Genomic DNA, 20,184 nt, shown 5'->3' with positions numbered 1-20,184 from the left:
GCACCATGTGTAAGAAATTGATTACATGGGTTATCATGTGACTGGAAATGAATTCAAAGTCACTAGAAATGGGTTTAGTAGTAAAGTAAATATAAATCTAACACCATTTGAAATCAACCTAGCTAGCTATATAGTATTACTGTTGATGATTTTCTCTTCCTAACTAATCTTTTTTACATCAAATAATCCAACGGCTGGAATGCCCGGATTTATTTGGCCCAAGATGGACGTCCATGGTTGATTCCAATTGGGTTTTTTTCTAAATAGTAAGCACATCACGGCCTCCCCCAAAGCCAGAGAGTCCCGTCTTCTTCTCACGTTTTATGTCCGTCGCTTTTTGAGTACTCTGTAAATAGGGCAAGCGTTTCGTAAGATAATGGTGTTGATCCTTCTTCGTTTAAGCCAATAGAGTAAGTCTTTGCATACACTTCTCTTCAATCAGTTTCAGCGCTTGTATATCGACCTCCCTTCTAATACGTCCCCTCTATGCCCTAATTTTGTTTGTCACAGATTGCCAGCGGGCTCCAAAGACGAATTGATAGCTGCAGAAATCTTTCCGCACCGTGAGTGTCGCATTACATTTCTCCTTCGTCTTGTCCCGTTTTTCTTGTGAGCATATTTGATGTTAATATTACGGCTGTTACTTTTGTGTTTTCAGCGCTATCATCTATTGCCACTCCTGGCCTAATTGAATTTTACATGCAGGGGAACATTTAAAATTTTGCAGTTATTGCGTATTAGCAATTATCTTTGTCTGATTTAATATTACGAAGAAATTTGTAGAACCTCTTGATGTATGATAACAAACACTTGTTGAGAATTGTCTAGTAAACAGTTGTTTTTTTTTTTTTTTTTCTTTTCTTTTTGTCGGAGGGTGTTTGTTTGGTATAAGTCTTTCCACTTTTAATCAGTTCCCACTTACTGCCGTGAGTTGCACGGGCATTCACCTGACAAAATCCCATAATCCGTTTTGTATGAGAGACCAAATTTATTTTGTATATTAGAACTGTTTGCGTAACATATTCTTTACCATGCCATCGCTTCCTCAGCTCATGATTGTCAGGCTTCTGGCTGGGTCTTCACGTGCACCGCTGTTGCAATTTCTTGTAAGGGTGGATCGGCCAGTTGGAGTTTGTTCATATTATGTGTTTAGTGCTGAGATCAGGCTTGTTGTTGGCTTTTGGCTCATGGTGGTGGTGGTGGGGGGTCTAGTGTGAGCTTTTTGGGTTCAAGTCTCACTCAGGATATTGGGTGTAGTATACGTGTGTATTCCACTTAAAAAAAAATCAGGTGTTTGACTTTCTGTTTACTCCTTGAACTTGCTTCAAAATGTACTGTTTTGATATGTATCCTATGTGACCTTTATTTAGTGCCTTCCTGTGCCTAAATTTTTTCATAGTTTTGAAGCAGTATTCAATGATTGTTTGCCCTTTCAATATGGTTATATGCGGGATTCCATTGTTAATCTGTTATCTTTTAGCTCCAACTTTGAACTTTTGAACACCTATCTTCATTCTGTTGTGAGGGCTTGAAGATGGGATGCTTGTAAGAGGATTAAGTTTTTGAAGATTCCACTTGAAGGGGTAGCCAAGTCATGAGGATGGGTTCTTGGTTGACATTGGTATAACTATCTGTTTGTGCATCGGTTACAGGATAGGTTCCAAACAGTCTGCACCTGAAATTCCTGAAAGATCAAGAAGACCTCGTAGGGGTTACAGCAACTGGCCATTTGAGTTATGGATCCTGGGCGCTATGTTATTCAGCATGGATGGGAAAATAACAGCGTAATTGCAGTTTCTCCTTAATCACCTCTCCGGGATGGTATACAAGAAATTATGGCTCATGTGATTGTCCTCCTTGTTTACTGGCATCTCTACATAAACGAACCATGAAAGGAGCCGTGGGCCAGTGAGGATATGGAATCGATTTGCCTACCCCTACGATTATTATTAGTTGCTGACTTGGCTTATTGTGTTGAATCCACAGGCTTTGGAGGGGTACAATGGGGTCCATGAGCCAGATTTCAGGTCAGTGCCTGTTGGATGTGTTTAATCTCATTAGCATATTGTATGCACATGTTTTGTTGCACTTCGATTATTCTAGTTGGTTCACTTTGGTCGAAGTGCTTTGACACCTGTTATGCATGATTATTCAAAACTAAAAGGAGAAAGGTTGTACCTGCTCACCAATGAAGGATGGTGACAATCACATGTTCTCTTTATAATTTTTTTTTCTCTGTTTATTTTTTGTTTTGGGTTCTTTTACAAGCATTGACTTCATTGAGAGTGCTAAATTGTTCTAAGGTAGGTGAAACATATGAATTTTCGTTTTCTCTATTCATATATGTTTGTATGTAAATATATTCTGTTGGTTAATTTGGATCTTTTGATTTGTAATCTTTAAAGTTTCATTTTCATTTCATTAATGTTGTTGCATCACAATGTTTTCTCTTTCGCTCTCTCTCACTTGCTTCTGCAGGGTTGGTGGATCCTACAATGGTAGGAGGTATGTGGATGAAGGTTTTTCGAGGGATAACTTATATCCAAGGGGTGCTTATCATCGTGACATGCTGGAAAGAGAAAATTATCCTACTGCACCACCTGCTGTTGGACTTTGGCCTCAGTCAAGGGGTAGAAGTTATGAGGAAGAATATCCACTTGCTAGGGATTCTAGAAGAAATGAGAAGCCATACCCTGATTCATACCATGAGGTGGATGGCTTTCATGAAGTAGGCAAGTTTCGAGATAATGATGCATTTCAAGACATTGATAAATTTCGTGACAGCTATCGTAGTGTTGACCACTACCGTGATTTGGATGAATATCAAGATTATGATTATGATCGGCCTTCTCGGCTGGGTGGGCGTGGTCGTGATGACTTTGGGAGCGATGATCAGGACCATCGACGTCGTGGTTCTCACCAAAGCAGGGAGCATAGTCGTGAAAGAGATTATGAATATGGTCGACATAATTATGACTCTGACTATGACAGAGGCAGGAGAGACTCAAGAGAAGGTAGTTGGAGAAGGCGTGAATCTCGTGATCGTGAACGGGATAGGAAAGGCCTGAGTCGGGAGAGAGATTCTAGTCCATATAGAAGACATGAACGCTCTAGATCTCGCAGTCATGATGACCAGACCAAATCAAGGTCTCCTCGAGGTCGCAGCTATAGCCGAAGTCATAGAGAGGATAGTTATGATGACAGTCGATATGAAAGGGGTGAAAGACGGAGGGACCGAGAAGAAAAACGGTACCATGAGCATTCATCTGTGGTATGATAAAAAGTTAATTTTTTTATGTTTGCAGTTATCATATGTCCGTATAAAAATTTCAGTGATGTGTATTATGCATGTAGGCCCCGTCAGCCACCCTTGTTGTGAAGGGTCTCTCACAAAAGACAACTGAAGAAGATTTGTATCAGATTCTTGTACGTGTCTCAGCCCTCTTGATTATCATTATTTTCTTTAAATACTATTTTACTCATTTATCGTCCTAGTTGTTGTGGTTCCTTTTTCAGGCTGAATGGGGTCCGCTTCGTCATGTTCGTGTTATTAAAGAACGAAACTCGGGCATTTCGCGTGGATTTGCATTCATTGATTTTCCTTCTGTGGTAATTGATCTACCCACCATTTAGCAATACTTCCTTTGGGCTTACAGTCATATAGAGTAATGTTTTTCCTTCTCTTTTCTTTGGTACAACAGGGAGCTGCACGGAAAATGATGGATGGAGTTGGGCTTGATGGTCTCGTAGTTGATGGCAGAAAACTTTTTTTCGAGTATAGGTAGATTTCCTTCTAAACTATTTACGAAATGAAACCAAATTTAGCATTATAATTCAAATGCAGATAAAATTTATTGAGTTATTTACTATCCCTTGGGTTTGCATATCACTATTATCGTTTGCCCCAACAGTAATGCATGGTTGCCATTCTGATATTTTACTTTCCTGCAGTAGCAAGCCTACTGGTGGGGCTGGAGGGCCTCCTTATGGGCAAGAGAATGCAATGAAATCTAGTCATGGAAATGGTAGAAGTTTTTCCGCTCCATGTGACTGGATGTGCACTATCTGCGGTTGTGTAAATTTTGCACGCCGGACCTCCTGTTTCCAGGTTTGTTTCTTTTCTCTGCACTATTTTTTTTTTTTTAATGTTCTTGTGTTAGTAGAAAATGACTTTGTGTACGTGGTTGAGTTTCTTTATGTCATGTATGCACCTTGCTGGGCAATATTTGATGGCTTTTCACTATCTGTGGTTATTATTATTTAAAGGGAAACTGTGGGAATTTTTTCTATAATGAGCCTTGATTTACAAGGGATATGCCGCACCCATGCTCTGGCAAGAATGCATGGTTTAAGGGAGAGATAAAGAGTTAAAGGTTAATTGCCTGCTGACACCATTGAAGAGTATTTCCTTTTCTTGTGACTTATCAACAATGTTACTGGCTTGAGTGTAGGGGGAAGAAGCCAATTGATGGAGATAGGTGGTGTAAGACAGCAAGAGGATTTGATCTGGGAAGGTTTTGAAATGGTATTAAAGTTAGATTAAGAAAACATGATGAGAGTAATCTGATTGGGCTTGGAGAGGGTGCTCAATTCCATACAAACACTAATCTATGACAATAAAAGTTCGATAAAATGTTATATAAATTTTTTCGAAAACAATGCTGTATAAAAATTGGAGAAAATGATTACGACAACTTCTGATAAGTTATTAGAGCAAGAAATCGATATTATTGAGAACGTGGATCATCCATATAGCTACATCGATAGAGGAAATTGTGTCCTTATGATGAGTAGGCCGCTAAATATTGTTACAGTGCACTCCAATTGGAAATGAAGCTTCAATGTGCAATAGGTTAAGGGGATATGTGATTTATGGAATTGTTGTTCACAATAGAGAGATGAAGGGGGAAAGAGAGCAAGCTAGAGAAATATGAGGTAAAAGAGTAGGACAAGAGAGTGCTGGTCATGGGAAGAGGTAAAGTTTCTCTTTCAATTGGATTTCCATTACCTTATCTTAAACTGAAATGGAGCTCCTGCAAATGTGGAAAAACGGTATCTCAATCAACTTCAGTATTAATTTCATTCACATTAATACTGGAACAACTGTTGTCTGGATTCTCAGATATCCATTTGTGAGAGGTTTAAGGAAAAAAAAGTTCTTGAAAGTTTGAACACCTTATGTCTGTTTTAAAAAAAATCAGTGAAAAGAAGTCAAATTCACCCACCAGAGAAAGGAGAAGTTGAAACAAAAGAATGAGGTTTAGAAAGAGATGAAATCTTGTTGTTTGAGTTTCGTACCACATTAGTTTTGCTATTTTTGTGCTGTAGTCATGCATCTGTGTTGCGTTTGAATTTTCCAGATTGAAAAAGAAGAGATTGGAAAGTAGAGAATGGGAAGTAAAAAGGAAGGTTGGGAGAGAAAAGATCAACAAGAGAAGGAAGTTTTCTCAAAAAAGGGGAGAGAAGGGACAAAGGCGATAAGGAATAAGCCTTCACACCTTCATTTGGGACATTCTTCATACTGAGAGTTTTGATCTTTTTCTTTTTTCTTTTTTCTTTTTTGATAATGGCGATAAGCTTTTATTAAAACTTAGCAATAGTGGTACAATCTATGTTACAACTTATATTACAAAGCTATTATGAGGACCTAAAACTCTAGGGAAGCCCCAGAGGCAAAGGATAGATCTTTTTTTATGAAGAAGAAGAGTGTGCTTATATTACAGCAAAGGAAAATACAAGTCAATGGCGCCCTCCCTTAACAAAAAGAGATTGGAGGGAGGCCCCATGCTTAGCAAGCTTAGCATACAAATTAGCGGATCTTGGGACATGATTCCAAGAACATAAAATTACAGAAGAAATATCCAAAATCTCATAGAATACATCCCAATGATGCCTAGGGGGCATAGTTGAGGAAGCACACTAGCCGATAACCATTTTAGAGTCTCCTTCAATGATCAGTGGGCCATGGAGGTGATATTGAAAAGTGATGAGGCCATGTAGAAGATCAAAATGCTGTACTGAAGTAGAGTCAGAAATGCCTAAGGGACTCGCATAAGTGATAGAAGTGCCATTCGACTCACAGAAAACACCCCCAAATCCGGTTAATCCTTTGGCTAGACTATCTGAATCTGAATTGGCTGATCTTGAGACCTTAGTCCAAATTATGTGCCACACAATTGGGAGGTCTGCAATTTCATTGAAGGAGTGTCTTGACTTCCATGGGGGTAGCTTTTTTTCTTTTTGAATGATACAGAGAGTCTCTCCAAATCTTTTCTTGAAGTTAATAGTATCAGTAGGTTCTATGAAGTTTAGTGAGCCTTGAAAATCCTCGTTGCATATTTTTAAGATGTCTTAAATTTTTATTTTTACATAGTGTAAAGGAGATTCTATGAAGTCAACAAATACTAGGGTAGGTCGAATCATAATGCTTGACATAGAATAGCCAAGACTAAAACATGATATAAGTGTGGAAGGGGTTTTTAATACCAATCCAATATAAGACCCAAAAGCGTAAGGATGTAAAACAAAGAAAAAATCATGACTGAACTTTGTCAAATAAGTTTTAAAACAATATTAAGGAACAAAAAAAAATAACACCTAATGTCAACTTATTGCAACTCTATATTTAAAAAAACTAATTGCTCCTTTGTACTTTTAAAGCATGTGCATCACTTAAGGCTGTTTGGTCTAGTAGTTTTCTCTTTACATCAGGTGCGTCAGGTCGCGAGTTCGAATCGCGCCACACCCCTCTCAAAAAAAAAAAAAAAAACATGCGCATCACCTTCCTAAGTTTTTTATTGTGTTTTTCTTTTAAAAATCCCTTTAGATTCAGAGATCTTTTGGCCTTCTTCATTCTTTTTATTAAAGCATTATATTTGAAAGAAAGACTGTCTACTAGTGTTGCTGTGGTAGATTTATCAGAAGGATGATTTTGAAAAGGGGCCTACAGTTGTGGTTTTCTCTTTCTTTTTTTAATCCAGAAATATATTAAATACTTAAACAAATTAGTCTGATACATGAGAAGTCTAGAGTTAAGAGCATATATATATCCGGGTACATATCATAGTAAGTACGTTGATCCTTTATAAATAATTTATTACTAGGAAGATGATTAAACTTAGGATCTTTGACTCCTGCTGGTTTTGATGATATTTCATGAGCTATAGTGAATACGGAACACCCTTAAAAATTCAATCCTCTAAAGTATAGGCATCAATTATAATTATCTTCTTCTTAATTTTTTGAATGGGATAATTTGATAGGTATCACATGGCCTGCTGTGGGGCATTGATTTATGGTTCTAACTTTCAGTTGTTTCAAACAATCTTCTACAGAGTGCTGAGTATGCTAATTTTGTCTTGCTTTTTCTAATTGCAGTGTAATGAGGTACGGACGGATGATTCTCCTGCAGCAGATTTGGCGACATCTAATCCCTTGCCAATGGGCAAAAGAGGATCAGACACAGGTAGTATGTTTTAATGTTTTCAAGATGCAGCAAATGTATGTCATGCATTAACAACAAAAACAAAAAAAGTGTGCTACCACCTATGATATGATGGAAATATTGCTCTTCAGGTCCTACTCATGTCTTAGTCGTCAGAGGATTGGATGAAAATGCTGATGAAGAAATGCTTCGCTATGAGTTTTCCAAGCATGCTGCCGTTAAGGTGCTATTTGTATATATTTCCTTTCCTCATGTTGTTGTCATGTTTTTGCAAAAAGTTGCTGAAATTGGTGCTTTAACTTTATTTACAGGATCTCCGCCTTGTACGAGACAAATTCACCCATGTATCCCGGGGCTTTGCATTTGTTCATTTTCATTCGGTAGGTGATTTAAGTGCCTAGCTAAGGATAATCCTTTTCCTTTATTAATTTCCTGTTATTAATGTATTTCTTGCCATTAAGGTGGAGGATGCTACAAAAGCACTAGAAGCAACAAATGGAACTACACTTGAGAAGAATGGTCAGATCTTACGTGTGGCATATGCGAAAAGCATCCATGGTCCAGGATCATCTGGGGCACCCCAATCCAGCTCACTTGCTGCTGCTGCCATTGAAGCTGCAACTTTTGCGCAGCAGGTTTTTTTTCTTTTTATTATGTTATATTTTATATGTATTGCTTTTTCATGTTGCATGCGGAGTCTAAGCGGAATCAGTCTTTAATTCTTTTTTTCCTTTACATATCACTATTTCATCATCTTGAAGCTACTGATTCTTGTCTTAAAAAATTCTTGTTGTTGCTTGTAGAGTTTATGTTGGTTCCACTTTCTCATTGTTATAGAAACATTTTTGCCTTTAAAATAGTTTCAACATGCAACTCAAACTTTTGAAATAGTTCTTTCCAGAGATTCATTCAACTCCAAGTGAAAATATTGATACCTGATGTTTTGCTAATATTTAACTGCTATTGGTTATTCCCCATTTTGATTTTATCATTCACATATCATATACATAAAGTTTCTTGGTTGTCTGCAGTATGATGCCGTTGGATGGGCACCCAAAGAATACAATCCTGATGACAAACAATCTGGAGGTGGGGCTGAGCACGGGACAAATGGGAATTCAGAGGCTCGGCCGGGTGGTTCAGCACCCCAGTCAGGGTTTGTATGGGATGAAGCATCTGGCTATTATTATGATGCTGCTTCTGGCTTTTACTATGATGGAAACACAGGTTGGTTCTTACTTCTTGCTGTTCCTGTTTATATAATATGCTGGGTGGCTGATTTAAGTTGCAGATTGGAAGCAATACTAGACTGACCTGATTTTTCTGATGCCAGGTCTATACTACGATGGTAACAGTGGAAGCTGGTACTCATTTGATCAGCAAACTCAACAGTATGTTGCTTGTGCTGGTCAAACGAACAAGCCCTCATCTGAAAACACTGTCAGTGAGCCCTCAAAAGCCTCAGATGGTTCTAACAACCGCAAAATAGTGATATCTGCTCCCGCCGCCACTATAACATCCAGTGAGAAGACCTCCTTACCTGATGCTGTTCAGGCTGCTGCTGCTGCCGCATTAGCTGCCGAGAAGAAGGAAAAAGAGAAGCTGAAAGAGATAAAATTGGCATCTAAGAGCAGCATTCTTGCTAGTAAGAAGAAGATGAATAACGTTTTAACAATGTGGAAGCAAAGAAATAATGAAGGTCAGGCTGCTCGTGTTGTGCTCGATGACAATCAACCATCAACAGCTTCTACTTATGATAGAACTTCTCATTCTTCCAATTCTTCATCACCCATGGGATCAGCTGTTAGAAATAGGTCAAAACCTGAAACGTTGACTAAAAAGGACAATGCCATGAGCACCTTACCTGGGGAGGATTCACAGGTCAAACCAAGGCCAATTATGGGAGTCATTAGAGGTTCTGGGCGAGGCATGGTCAAGTCAGACACAGTATATTCAGGGTCTTCTGGTGGTTTTGGTGGCCGTAGTGTTTCTCCTTCTGCTTCCGTTACAGCTTCTGAAACTCAAACAGCTGCGACTCCATTCAGGACTGATGCTTCTAACCTGGGTTCTTATGCACAACCACCAGCTAGTGGTGGTGGCAAGCGTAGATTTTCAGAGTTGCCGCAGCAAGCAGCTGTTCACAGGGAAACTCAAGCAACCACATACAGGGACAGGGCAGCAGAGAGAAGAAGCCTTTATGGATCTGCATCTTCCTCTATTGGTGATGATCTGTCAGACCTTGAAGATCCTAGTAAGCTCAATCAGTTTCTACTTTTGTTAACTTTTTCCTATTTTACATGGAATGGTATGAAATTTATCACCTGGATGCAGACTTTCTGACAAATCAAGTTACACCCAAATTTAGCCAATTATTTTTACTGTGTTTGAGATCAGTTTGTTGCTAAGCAGATTATCTATTTTGCTTCATCCAAATTCATTGGTTTGGTTTGTTGATCTCTAGAAAGATATTATCATTAACATATGAGAGTTACTTCTTTGTCAAGACTGCGATTTGCTGTTTCAAAAGGGTTCTTTGCCAGATGCTGGAGCCATGCCCTTTCCTCCTGGAGTCGGAGGAACGAGGGGTGATGTTAGTATCAGTGTCCAAGATTACGATGTGATCACTACTGATAGGGCCATTGATGAGAGCAATGTTGGCAATCGGATGCTTCGCAACATGGGCTGGCAAGAAGGCTTGGTACTCATCCCCCTTCTTCCTGTTTTTGATTTTCTGGCAATGCGTTGTCTTCATTGCTCTCTTTCTGGAAAGGTCTAAATCTTTAGTAAGAAAGTGTCCTGCTTATGTCAGGAAGTGTCACTACCTACGAGTAGTGACCTCACATACCATTTATTGACTCTTTCTTTGTAGTCTCCTCAGTTTTTCCACCTTTAAGGGTGGGTTGTGGTTGCGTATTCTCAAGTTGAGCATGAGTTTTTATATTTTTTTTATATTTTTTTAAACACCATACTAACTACGTAACAACTTCTTTCTGATGTCTTGGAAGGGTTTGCCTTATTTTGAAGTTGTAAGCTTCTTTATGTGTTCATAGAGAAGTTTTACATGGCATGCTTAGCTCTAGTGATTAAAATTTTTCTGCAATGCAATTTTTTTTTTTTTTTTTGTGGAGAATATACATGGATTCTCTAGTTTATCATTATTGGGATGTGACAAAAGGCTGGGAATTTTGGATTGTTTCACATCTATTTCTTCCAAAAAATTCCCAGGGACTAGGTAAGGATGGCAGTGGCATAACAGCTCCAGTTATAGCACAAGCTGTAGAAGATAGAGCAGGACTTGGAAGCCAGCAAAGGAAGGTGGTAGATCCAAGCTTGGAGGTTCAGGCAGGTGACAGCTATCGGACCCTTATACAAAAGAAGGCGCTAGCAAGGTTTCGAGAGATGTCTTAGTTGACAAATGTTTCTCCAGGTGCATTTCCTTGTTTTGAACTAGCCAACTTTGTGAACCCATGTAAATTGAGTGCTAAGGCTATGCAAATTCAGCATTCTTTTGGTTGTCAATAGTGTGAAACTCGGCCAGGCCATGCATAAAAAAGTTGATTTCTTTCTGAGTTTGTCCTAGGGCTTCAAAAAGGCTTCCTTCTGAAGTCATGTCATCGCATGAAGTAAACCTGTCAAATAAAGGGCACAGGTTTCTGGATTTGTGAAAATTGAATATGGCTTAGTATTCCATAGCGTGGAATATGCCAGGGTAAATAAGAGCCAAAACGAACATTTTTTCCATGTATATATCATTTAATAAATGGTATATTTATTTCAGCAGCAGTTTCTGGGAAATTTGAAGCTAAGATGAAGAAGAGAACATCTACAAGCCTATTCTCAGATTATGTCCCAGGCAGTGGATATATTCCTTCCCATGTATTAGCTATCTTGAAAAGCTTCAAGCAAACTTGAGAATCTTAAGTTGAGATAGGACTTGAACAAATGAAGTCCATCGCAGTATCTGGATCTAATAATTTTTCTATATGAAAATTCAGCCATTATATATTAAGTTGAAAGCAGGGTTTTTCAACTTAGAACAGAATCAGAACCCGACAGGTTAGGTTGGTTGAATGGGGCTGGCTTAGCCTGATTTCAGAGCTGGTTTTGGGGTAAACTGGAGGGGACTTCTCCAAATCCAGTCTTCTTCTTCTCCTCTTTAACTATTTATCATATCAGAACAGAACAACATTGTATTTGGTCCACATTTGGTTTTCTTTTTAAACATGATTACGAAAAACATTGGCTAATTATAACGATTAAAATTATAGCGAGCCCTGATGTCATTGAAGGGAGTGGGAGGTCACACTCTCCTCTCCTTTTCATCACTCTAGTAAAGCCGACTTGTAGTTAGAGGTGACACCACGTTAAAACTGTTCGAGCTCTCTTACTTACCATTGCGCCAAAAGACCGGTCTGTTAATGAAAACGTAACATGTATATTAAAGACAAACTATTCCAACACTCCCCCGCAAATGCCCAATCCCAACTATACGGGGACGGCCAAAGACAAAGTCTCACCTATGCGGGGACGAAACAAACGGGGGGAGCAAGACTCGAACTCGAAACCACCTGCTCTGATACCATGTTACTTACCATTGCGCCAAAAAACTGGTATGTTAGCGAAGGCACAACATGCATATTAAAGTCAAACCATTCCAACAAGCTCGACTCAATTCAGTTTGTACTTGAGTTTGGTTCGAACCCAAACTTGAAATAATAATAAGTCAAACTTGAGATTTTTTAAGCGCGGCTTATTAACACATAATCCGACTCGTTAGCATAATTTTTTTATTTTATGAAAATACCATTTACTCTAATTGATTTTGTCAATTCCCTCTGAAGTTGGTTGATAGTTGATTTATTTACCTCAAACCTAAAAACCAGTCGATTGTTTAACCCTTTTGGATTCCTAAACATCTAATGTTATTACTTGTCAATGAAAAAACACTATTAATGGAAGTGTTTGCTTTTTTTTAGGTCTATGAAGTTGATTATTATACATTAATATGCTCTATTGCAAAGTCTTGGATTCCTCAATGTAATGATACAAACTTTATTATAATATTCTATTTATTTATTTTTATAGTTTTTAATTTTTTTTTAAAATATAATTTTAGTTTGAACCTGGATCAAACTCGATTATAATTTTAGGCCTGATGCTGAGCTCCAACTCGAACTCAAGTTCAAAGTATTTATATCAAACCAAGCTGGTTTGACTTGATGCCACCCTTACTCTTGTTTTCAAAAAAATACTATTTCAAAAATATTAATTAACTTATAACCTTGACTTATTTGTAGTAGCTGACCACGTTTAGAAAAAAACACATAAAAATCGTATTTAAAAATTATCTGAATATCTGGCCTTAGCAGAATCTCTTCTTTTTTGAAAATCTCGGATGACGTTGCCTCTGAACTATCCTTAAGACACGGCTGGTTTTTTTATGACGCGCAGCTGCTAACATTGGGAGAAAGGCAGTATATACATGGCTATTGTTGCTTCGGCGCCGATGATGCTCCACCTTTCCGCCAGCGTCTGCGGAAACCGCTCAAACAAACCATCTTCTTTTTCTTTTGTTTCTACTTTTCCCTCTCTCAATGTTTCGGTCGGTTCCATCAGAATCCTATCTCCGCAGATCCCTAACAAGGTTAGTACTTCTCAATTCACTCGTCTCTGTCATCGCATGCAATTTTCTTTTCTATAATTTTCCTCTTTCGAGAAGATACTCTGAGTGACTGGAAAATTCCAGCAGCTGTCTGTGTTGCTGTGGGAATCTACACTTGTAATCTGTCGGGTTTTGGGCAAAATTTGTAGGGTCTTGAGCGCACAGCGACCTACAGGTGCTCAATAAGGTAGTTAGGAGTACGACATATTTACTCTTCTTCTTTTTGGTCTGTTTTTCTGTTAATTTCTTGAGTTCTGGATGGGGAGGTTGTAATGGTGTAGTAGGATTCAGTTTCAGTGGTCACCCAGTTTGAGGGTAAGCTTGGTATAATGGAACTATCGCTCGGTAACCCGACGTTGAGACATGTTGCGTTCTACTGATTCTAGTGTTTCTAGTGGTTTTTAGCTACGTTGTCGAGAACAAGCAGGATTCCTTAACCTTTTTGCCATTTGCAGATTGTTCATTTGTTTTGGAAATCTTAGTTTAATGTACCATCTTCATTGAGCAAAATTCCCCATTCGGAATTGCAATTTTTCTGGTCTTCAATAAACTCACTAGGTTGGAGCAAAATCAAAGTGTACATTTCTGAAGATATTGTTACCCAAGGGTAAACTGAACTGTAAAAATATCAGTTATTGTGTCCTAAAGGTAAATTGAACTGGCAGGACATTAATGTTGTTAAACTGTTTTAGCACTGTCTTGGATCACAACTGTTGAATGAATGTAACTCTGCTATGGTTTACTTTCTACCTGTTAAAGGTGAACCTGTGGAGTCCCTACTTCTTTATAGCAAAAACCTTACATTAGTTAATGGAAGTGTCAATGCATTGAAGTTGATTGAGTCACCCCTCTTGATAGCAAGATGGTTCAAGTCGTTTTTTTCCTTTTGTGTTAGCACAATTACTGAGATTAGCTTGCTAGGATAAACCTTAATTCTTCTTGGTTGAAAATTCTTTAAGATTTTATCACTCTCTAAGAAGGGGTGTATTATCATGAATTATGAAGGGCAAGGTACTAGTTTGTCTGAGGATCTGATTCTCTATCTTCTGTCTCTGTGAATCCTTGGAGTTGATTTTCATGACAAAGATCACAACGTGAGTGGATTTCTTTTGTATTTTTCCTTGTTCTTGGTTTCCAAACTAGGTATCCTTAAATATACTCGGGAAATTCTTTATTTTACTGGGCTCATGCTCATTTATCAAAAAATTAATTAATTATTTTTAGGTTCTTCTGGAAACAAGAAGGATGGAAACCCAGTTTATTCTTTCAATAGCTCTTCCATGATGATTAAAATCACTGGATGACCTCACCAGTTAACTTATTTTACTGTAGTGCTTACTGTTGCTGCATTCATATCTGGGGTTTCGTTGATTAATAATGTTTATTATATTCTCACTTGGACACATTATTGTGTCGGGCCTTAAACTCATTTATATTCTTCAAAAAACACATGTTCTATTTCCAGTTTCAGCATATACACCTTTAAAGAAGTAATGATCATGTGAAAGTTTTGATGTCACAAAAAATCTAGTTGCTGCATACCCAGAAATTTCAATTGCTGCAATCCTCTGTTTTTTGTTTGTCTATTAAAGTTTGTTGGGTTGATGAGGCATTTTTTTATGTTCATCAGCATTAATATAGACAATTATAGCCCTTGTTGGCTGCCCACACTTAAAAAAAGGTCCTTGCGTTTCTTTGGGAAGAGACTTGAGCAGGTGCATATTCTATAGTGCATGGAACTGCACCTAAGTTCTAAACACAGAAGTAGCATATCCAATTTGTTTCATTATCTGTTAAGTTGGCAGGTTGAGCCAAGAGCAACCTTGTAATTTCTTTCATTCTCTGACATGTGCTTGTTTTTATGCTTGTGGTGTAAAGTCCCAGCAACCACAGTTGTGAATTTACTTTGAAACTTGCAGTCTCATTGACTCCTCACAATTCGTATGCATGCATTTCTTTCACAAAATTGTTCACCTTTCAAATATGTATTCTACTTGGTGAATCTTTGATAGTTTCTGACCAAATAAATACCTTAGGGTTCTGTGGTACAAGCTGCATGGACACGAAGATCACGAGGCGAAGCTGCAAAGAGACCCAACAGGAAGTCATGGAAGCAACGGACAGATATGTACATGAAGCCTTTCTTACTGAATGTCTTCTTCTCCAAACGATTCGTTCATGCGAAGGTGATGCATAGAGGAACCAGCAAAGTGATCTCAGTAGCAACTACAAATGCAAAAGATCTAAGGAACACTCTGCCTTCTCTCACAGATAATGAGGCTTGCCGCACCATCGGAAGATTGATTGCAGAACGGTCTATGGAGGCAGATGTATTTGCAATGTCTTATGAACCGAATAAAAATGAGAGAATTGAAGGTAGGCTGGGGATTATTCTTGATACTATAAAAGAAAGTGGCATAATTTTTGTATAAACAGCTCTACTTTTTGTGTTCTCTTACTGATCAATCAACTGTTAATTGTTATATCATTTACTTTTCATACCAGAGCAGAATTGGAAATGATCCAAAAGTGGCATAATGTTCGCATGTGTAGGTATGGGTCCCCTGTGTCATAGTGTGATATGTGGGCTCAGACAAGAATGAGTAATTTTTATTTTTTTTAAATGATTGGAATGATCTGACGATTGGGATAGATGAAGATGAGAGTTTCTAGGTGAAAACAATTATAAATCCAAATTGTTGGACGGATGGTTATAGATTTGAATCGGTTACAAATCTCATAGAGATTATAGATCTTAATGGTCAGATCATAGCTATAGATCAAGCTACATGAGAGAAAAAATAAATACATTTCTTCAACACTCCCTCTCAAGATGAGATACAAATGTTGTATAGTCTTAGCTAACCTTCGAGGTCCTTCAACTAGAGCTTTAGTCAAGAAGTCTATAATCTAAAGCTTAAACGAAATATATGTATGACATGCAAATCTTTCCTGAAATAAGCCTTTCATGCATAAATCTTTCTTCAATATGCTTTGTTCAATCATGTTGAACCGGATAGTTATGACAACTTCATTGTCACAGTTTAGCTTCAATAGAGAACAAAAGAAAATATCAAAATCAACAAATAGAATTTTTATGAACAAGAACTTGGCTACACAATGTACCATGACTCTAAATTTTGCTTATACACTAGATTGTGCCTCTATCGGCCATTTCTTATTTTTCCATGATGTAAGGTTACCCCTAACAAAGCAATGGTATCCACTAACTGGTCTTTTGTCATTTGAATGTTCAACCCAATCCACATTGGTATAAGTCTGAATAGATATGTCATAACCTTTTGTAAATAAAAGAGTCATGTCTCATTAGACTCATATGTGGTATACATGGAACACACATAAATTGACTAACAGTAATAATAAAATGAGCAATATCAGGTCTAGTCAACAATAAATATAGAAGTTCGCCTACCAATCTTTGATATCTACCTTTGTCCTTTTCTAAGGCATAACTTATATCCCACTCTTAGAGGGAGTATGACACGACTTACAACCAAGCATGTCAATTTTCTTTGCCAAATCTAACACACATTCTTTTGATGAATGAATCTTTTAAATACTTTTCAACATACCTCAATTCCGACCAAGTACTTAAATTTTCCCAAATCCTTAGTTACAAATTCTCTAGCCAATTTTGTCTTCAACTCAACAATAAGCTTCTTATTTATTGATCACCATGTCATCTACATAGATAATTAAGATGGTCAAATCAGTATGACTAAGCCAAATAAACAAAATATGATCAACATTATCTAGTGCTAACCTTGTTGAATTATAAGCAATTTCAACCTCTCAAACCATGCATGAGGAAATTATTCTATCCATATATGCCTTTTTGTGTGTCTATATATCATTTTCTCAATGTTTAACCTTGGAGGAGGAAGCATAAAAACTTCTTCTTCTAGTTCCCCATTTAGAAAAAAACATTATCCTACTAAAGTAAACTCCAATCCTTGTTTGCAGTTAGGGATAATGAGATCAAATAGTATTGAGCTTTGCAACTGGTGCAAAAAATTTATAGTAATCATATCTATAGGTCTGGGTAAACCTTTTAGCTACTAGTCGAGCTTTATACCTTTCAATCTCTCCATTAGAGTTACATTTTATAATATAACCCTATTGGCCTCATGCCTACAAGTAGTTCAATCAGTTCCCATGCCCCTTTTTCTAAGGGCTGTCATTTCTTCCTTCATTGCTCTCCATAATTGAAAAGCAGACACTGTGTCTATAAAGGACTTAGGAATAATTTAGGAAGACAAGTTTTCCATAACAATTCTATTTTCTTGACCCATAGACTCATAATTAAGATAACTGGGGAGAATGGATATTAGGCATAATAGTGAGTGTCCTTCCTCTTTTTATTAAGGAGGTCAATATCATAAAATGGAAGAGAAGAATGTTGATATTCTCCAATGTCATCATCAGCATCCAAATCAACAATTTGGTCATTGTCTAAAGTCACATCTGGTACCTTCAAGTTATAATTCTTCAACACTTTCAACACTATCCTCTTGTTCTAAGATGCTCACAACCAAAGAGAGACACATTATTTCTCCCCAAGTCTAAAAAGTTGAAAAGGCGTTTTAAGACCCAACATTCAAGATAAAATTTAGTTTATACGATATGTTGTGGTAAGTAAAGCATGTTCCTGTAAGTACTTAGAAAGATTATGGGTAAACAACAAGGATAGACCAACTTCTAAAAGAAGTCCAACTTTTTCTTTTGGCTACTGTATTTTTTTTTGCAAGTATAAGTATAAGAAGAGTGATAAATGCAACCAGAATCATGAAAGAACTAAGTAAGAGATTTATCAAAATATACAAGAGCATTACTAAACCTATATACCTAATTTTTCTTTCCCAATTGGGTATATATCATTTGAAAGAATGTCTAAGTAACATCAAGAACTTCACTCCAAGATTTGGGATTTGATGAAAGTCGACAAAATGTATTAAGAAAAGTCATCCATAAAGACAATGGAGAAGCAAAAATCATTTATAGAAGCATTAGAGTGAATGATATTAAATGTATTGAAATTTCTTCTATTGGATTATCGATACACTAACCTAATCTATTTATCCAGCTCATAGATATCACATTCAACTGAACTTAAATTCATCGACTTAAACAGTTTGACATCCCCTATTTTTGCAAGACAAGCAAATATTAGATCCTTTCGAATCTTGGTTGAATTGGAGTCCTCATGGCCAGAAAATAGGAGTTGGGCACCTCCTCCTCTGTAATTTTCTAAGTGGCACCAACTACTTCAAATTATAATTTTTTCTACTCTCTTACTTATTACGAGAAAGCTTCTCAAATCATATGAGAGAGAAAATATAAATACATGTCTTCAAAAAATTCTCTTATGAGACAAACTATACTAGTGGTGAAAGTGAGGTTGAGGGTAAATTGTAGGAACAACATATTTCAATGCCTTGTGTCAATCATAAATAGTTTCATTTGTCATTTCTTTTGTAACATATACTTGTAAATGCTGCAAAAACTATTTTCAACTGCTACTATTTTCTTACTCAATAAGAAATGCAAAAGTCCATCATCCCTGTCCAATGCCATTTCAATCAACAAAACACCAGAGTATTTGCCATATAAGTTTGTGGCATCAACAATTATTTGAGGTCTATAATACTCAAAACTCCCTTATAGATGGACGAAATGCCCAAAATAGTTGTCTCAAATCATATAAGACGCCTCAAGATTTGAACAGTTCAATTTATATACAAATTTAGGGTTCACCTCTTACTTACTCTAAGTTTAACTCCATTGCACTATATATGCATACAAGTAAACATACATCACAAATGACTATTTTTAACCAACTCCAATTCTTGAAAAAAACTCTCTCAATGTATTGGGAACCCACATTAATAAATGTTATAAGTTTCTTGACTATTATAAGATCCTACCCTAATATTTGATACCCATTCATTAATAACTGTAATTGATTGATTGATCCATCAGTAAATACTGCATCCAACCTCTATTATAATTGCACAAACCACCATCTCTTGTAATATAACCTCTATATCTAAATATGATCATTTTCATACTACTTGTCTTACCTATTTCATTTCTTGAGATGTTATTGAGCTCCATTTCTCTGTTTTGCACTTTGATCTTTTTGAAATTGTTATTGAACTCCATCTCTGTGGAAGCTTCTAATTTAATTACTTTTTAGTTTTAGCCTCTGGTTGTCTTTTTCTTATTTCATCTATTGCTGAATAATTTTTTGAGGAATGGATTTTACTTTGTTGCCTGTTCTTGCTTCTCTCCAGCCATAGACTCTTTACCTAAGATAGATTTTTACATGAAAAAAAAAAAAAAGATGTTCAGAAGAGTAAAAAAGGCAACCTAAACGGTCTTAAGATGAAAAGCCACCACCTGCTTCTTTCAAGGCATTGGTTCTGGTTTTATTTGCTGTTGAGGAGAAGCAATTTTCTGCAAGGAATTTCCTGAAAATCAACAGACAAAGGAACCTAATTTGATCTCCAGTGTTGATAATTGGGATAAACTGACAAAGGATTTGTCTTCCTCTCCAACTAGAGAGGGGCCCCCAGTAACCCCTCTTTAACTTTTTAAAACCCTAATATTACTAATTTCATTAACCATATTTAATAAAGTAATGTTAGTAAAGTTATCAAAATTTAAGACAAATTTAAGACCTGGGGGTCAACAAGAACAATTTGCAGATCAACTATCTAAATTGCATTAAGAAGGGGTCAACAAGAAGAATCTAGAGTCCTTTGTCCCAAAATGGGGATCAAAATATTGAAACATTCAAATAAATCACCCAGTGACCTTCCAGAGACACTAAATGCCCAAGTACAAGAAGCCATCTGAATGACCAAAGCAACCTACCTTATTCAGCTGCTACCAGTTCTGAAGTGTTGCTGAAAGAAAGAGAATCACCTTGACTGTAAACCAGATTCATCTTAGTACCTTCTTCGAAATAGGAAGACTTAGGATACACTGAAAATTTGATAGGGGAATGTGCATGCACCAGGTGACTAGGAAATGGATGCAACTCCAGGACCACATG

At 37.1% G+C, this 20,184-nt stretch overlaps 2 protein-coding genes across 4 annotated transcripts; both read left to right on the top strand.

Moving 5' to 3' along the window:
- The first annotated feature begins 301 nt into the window (after positions 1-301).
- Positions 302-11,016, top strand: LOC137948166 (SUPPRESSOR OF ABI3-5-like). Of its 3 annotated transcripts, none has more exons than XM_068794141.1 (17): positions 302-410; positions 511-563; positions 1,653-1,784; positions 1,987-2,027; positions 2,479-3,271; positions 3,355-3,426; positions 3,517-3,609; positions 3,702-3,781; positions 3,952-4,108; positions 7,378-7,465; positions 7,576-7,667; positions 7,756-7,824; positions 7,906-8,079; positions 8,476-8,671; positions 8,778-9,695; positions 9,985-10,142; positions 10,670-11,016. In XM_068794141.1, exons 3-17 carry the CDS (start codon positions 1,737-1,739, stop codon positions 10,850-10,852), a joined length of 3,162 nt encoding a protein of 1,053 aa, XP_068650242.1. In that variant the 5' UTR covers positions 302-410; positions 511-563; positions 1,653-1,736; the 3' UTR covers positions 10,853-11,016. The 3 variants fall into 3 exon arrangements, with proteins under 3 accessions (XP_068650242.1, XP_068650241.1, XP_068650243.1); XM_068794140.1 differs by having other exon boundaries at positions 9,949-10,142; XM_068794142.1 differs by lacking the exon at positions 9,985-10,142 and having other exon boundaries at positions 10,670-10,759.
- Positions 11,017-12,908: 1,892 nt separating this feature from the next.
- LOC137949032 (uncharacterized) lies at positions 12,909-15,622 on the top strand. Its single transcript, XM_068795289.1, has 2 exons — positions 12,909-13,088; positions 15,143-15,622. The coding sequence occupies exons 1-2, from the start codon at positions 12,927-12,929 to the stop codon at positions 15,536-15,538; spliced, it is 558 nt and encodes a 185-aa protein (XP_068651390.1). The 5' UTR covers positions 12,909-12,926; the 3' UTR covers positions 15,539-15,622.
- The last annotated feature ends 4,562 nt before the right edge of the window (positions 15,623-20,184 follow it).

Source organism: Aristolochia californica, unplaced genomic scaffold (assembly GCF_029961685.1).
Source record: "Aristolochia californica isolate CCGP_79_NKW_82.1479 unplaced genomic scaffold, dmAriCali1.0.hap1 SCAF_13, whole genome shotgun sequence".
Lineage (NCBI taxonomy): Eukaryota > Viridiplantae > Streptophyta > Magnoliopsida > Piperales > Aristolochiaceae > Aristolochia > Aristolochia californica.
Note: the sequence above shows the minus strand (reverse complement) of the source record. Positions and strands in the feature narration are given on the sequence as shown.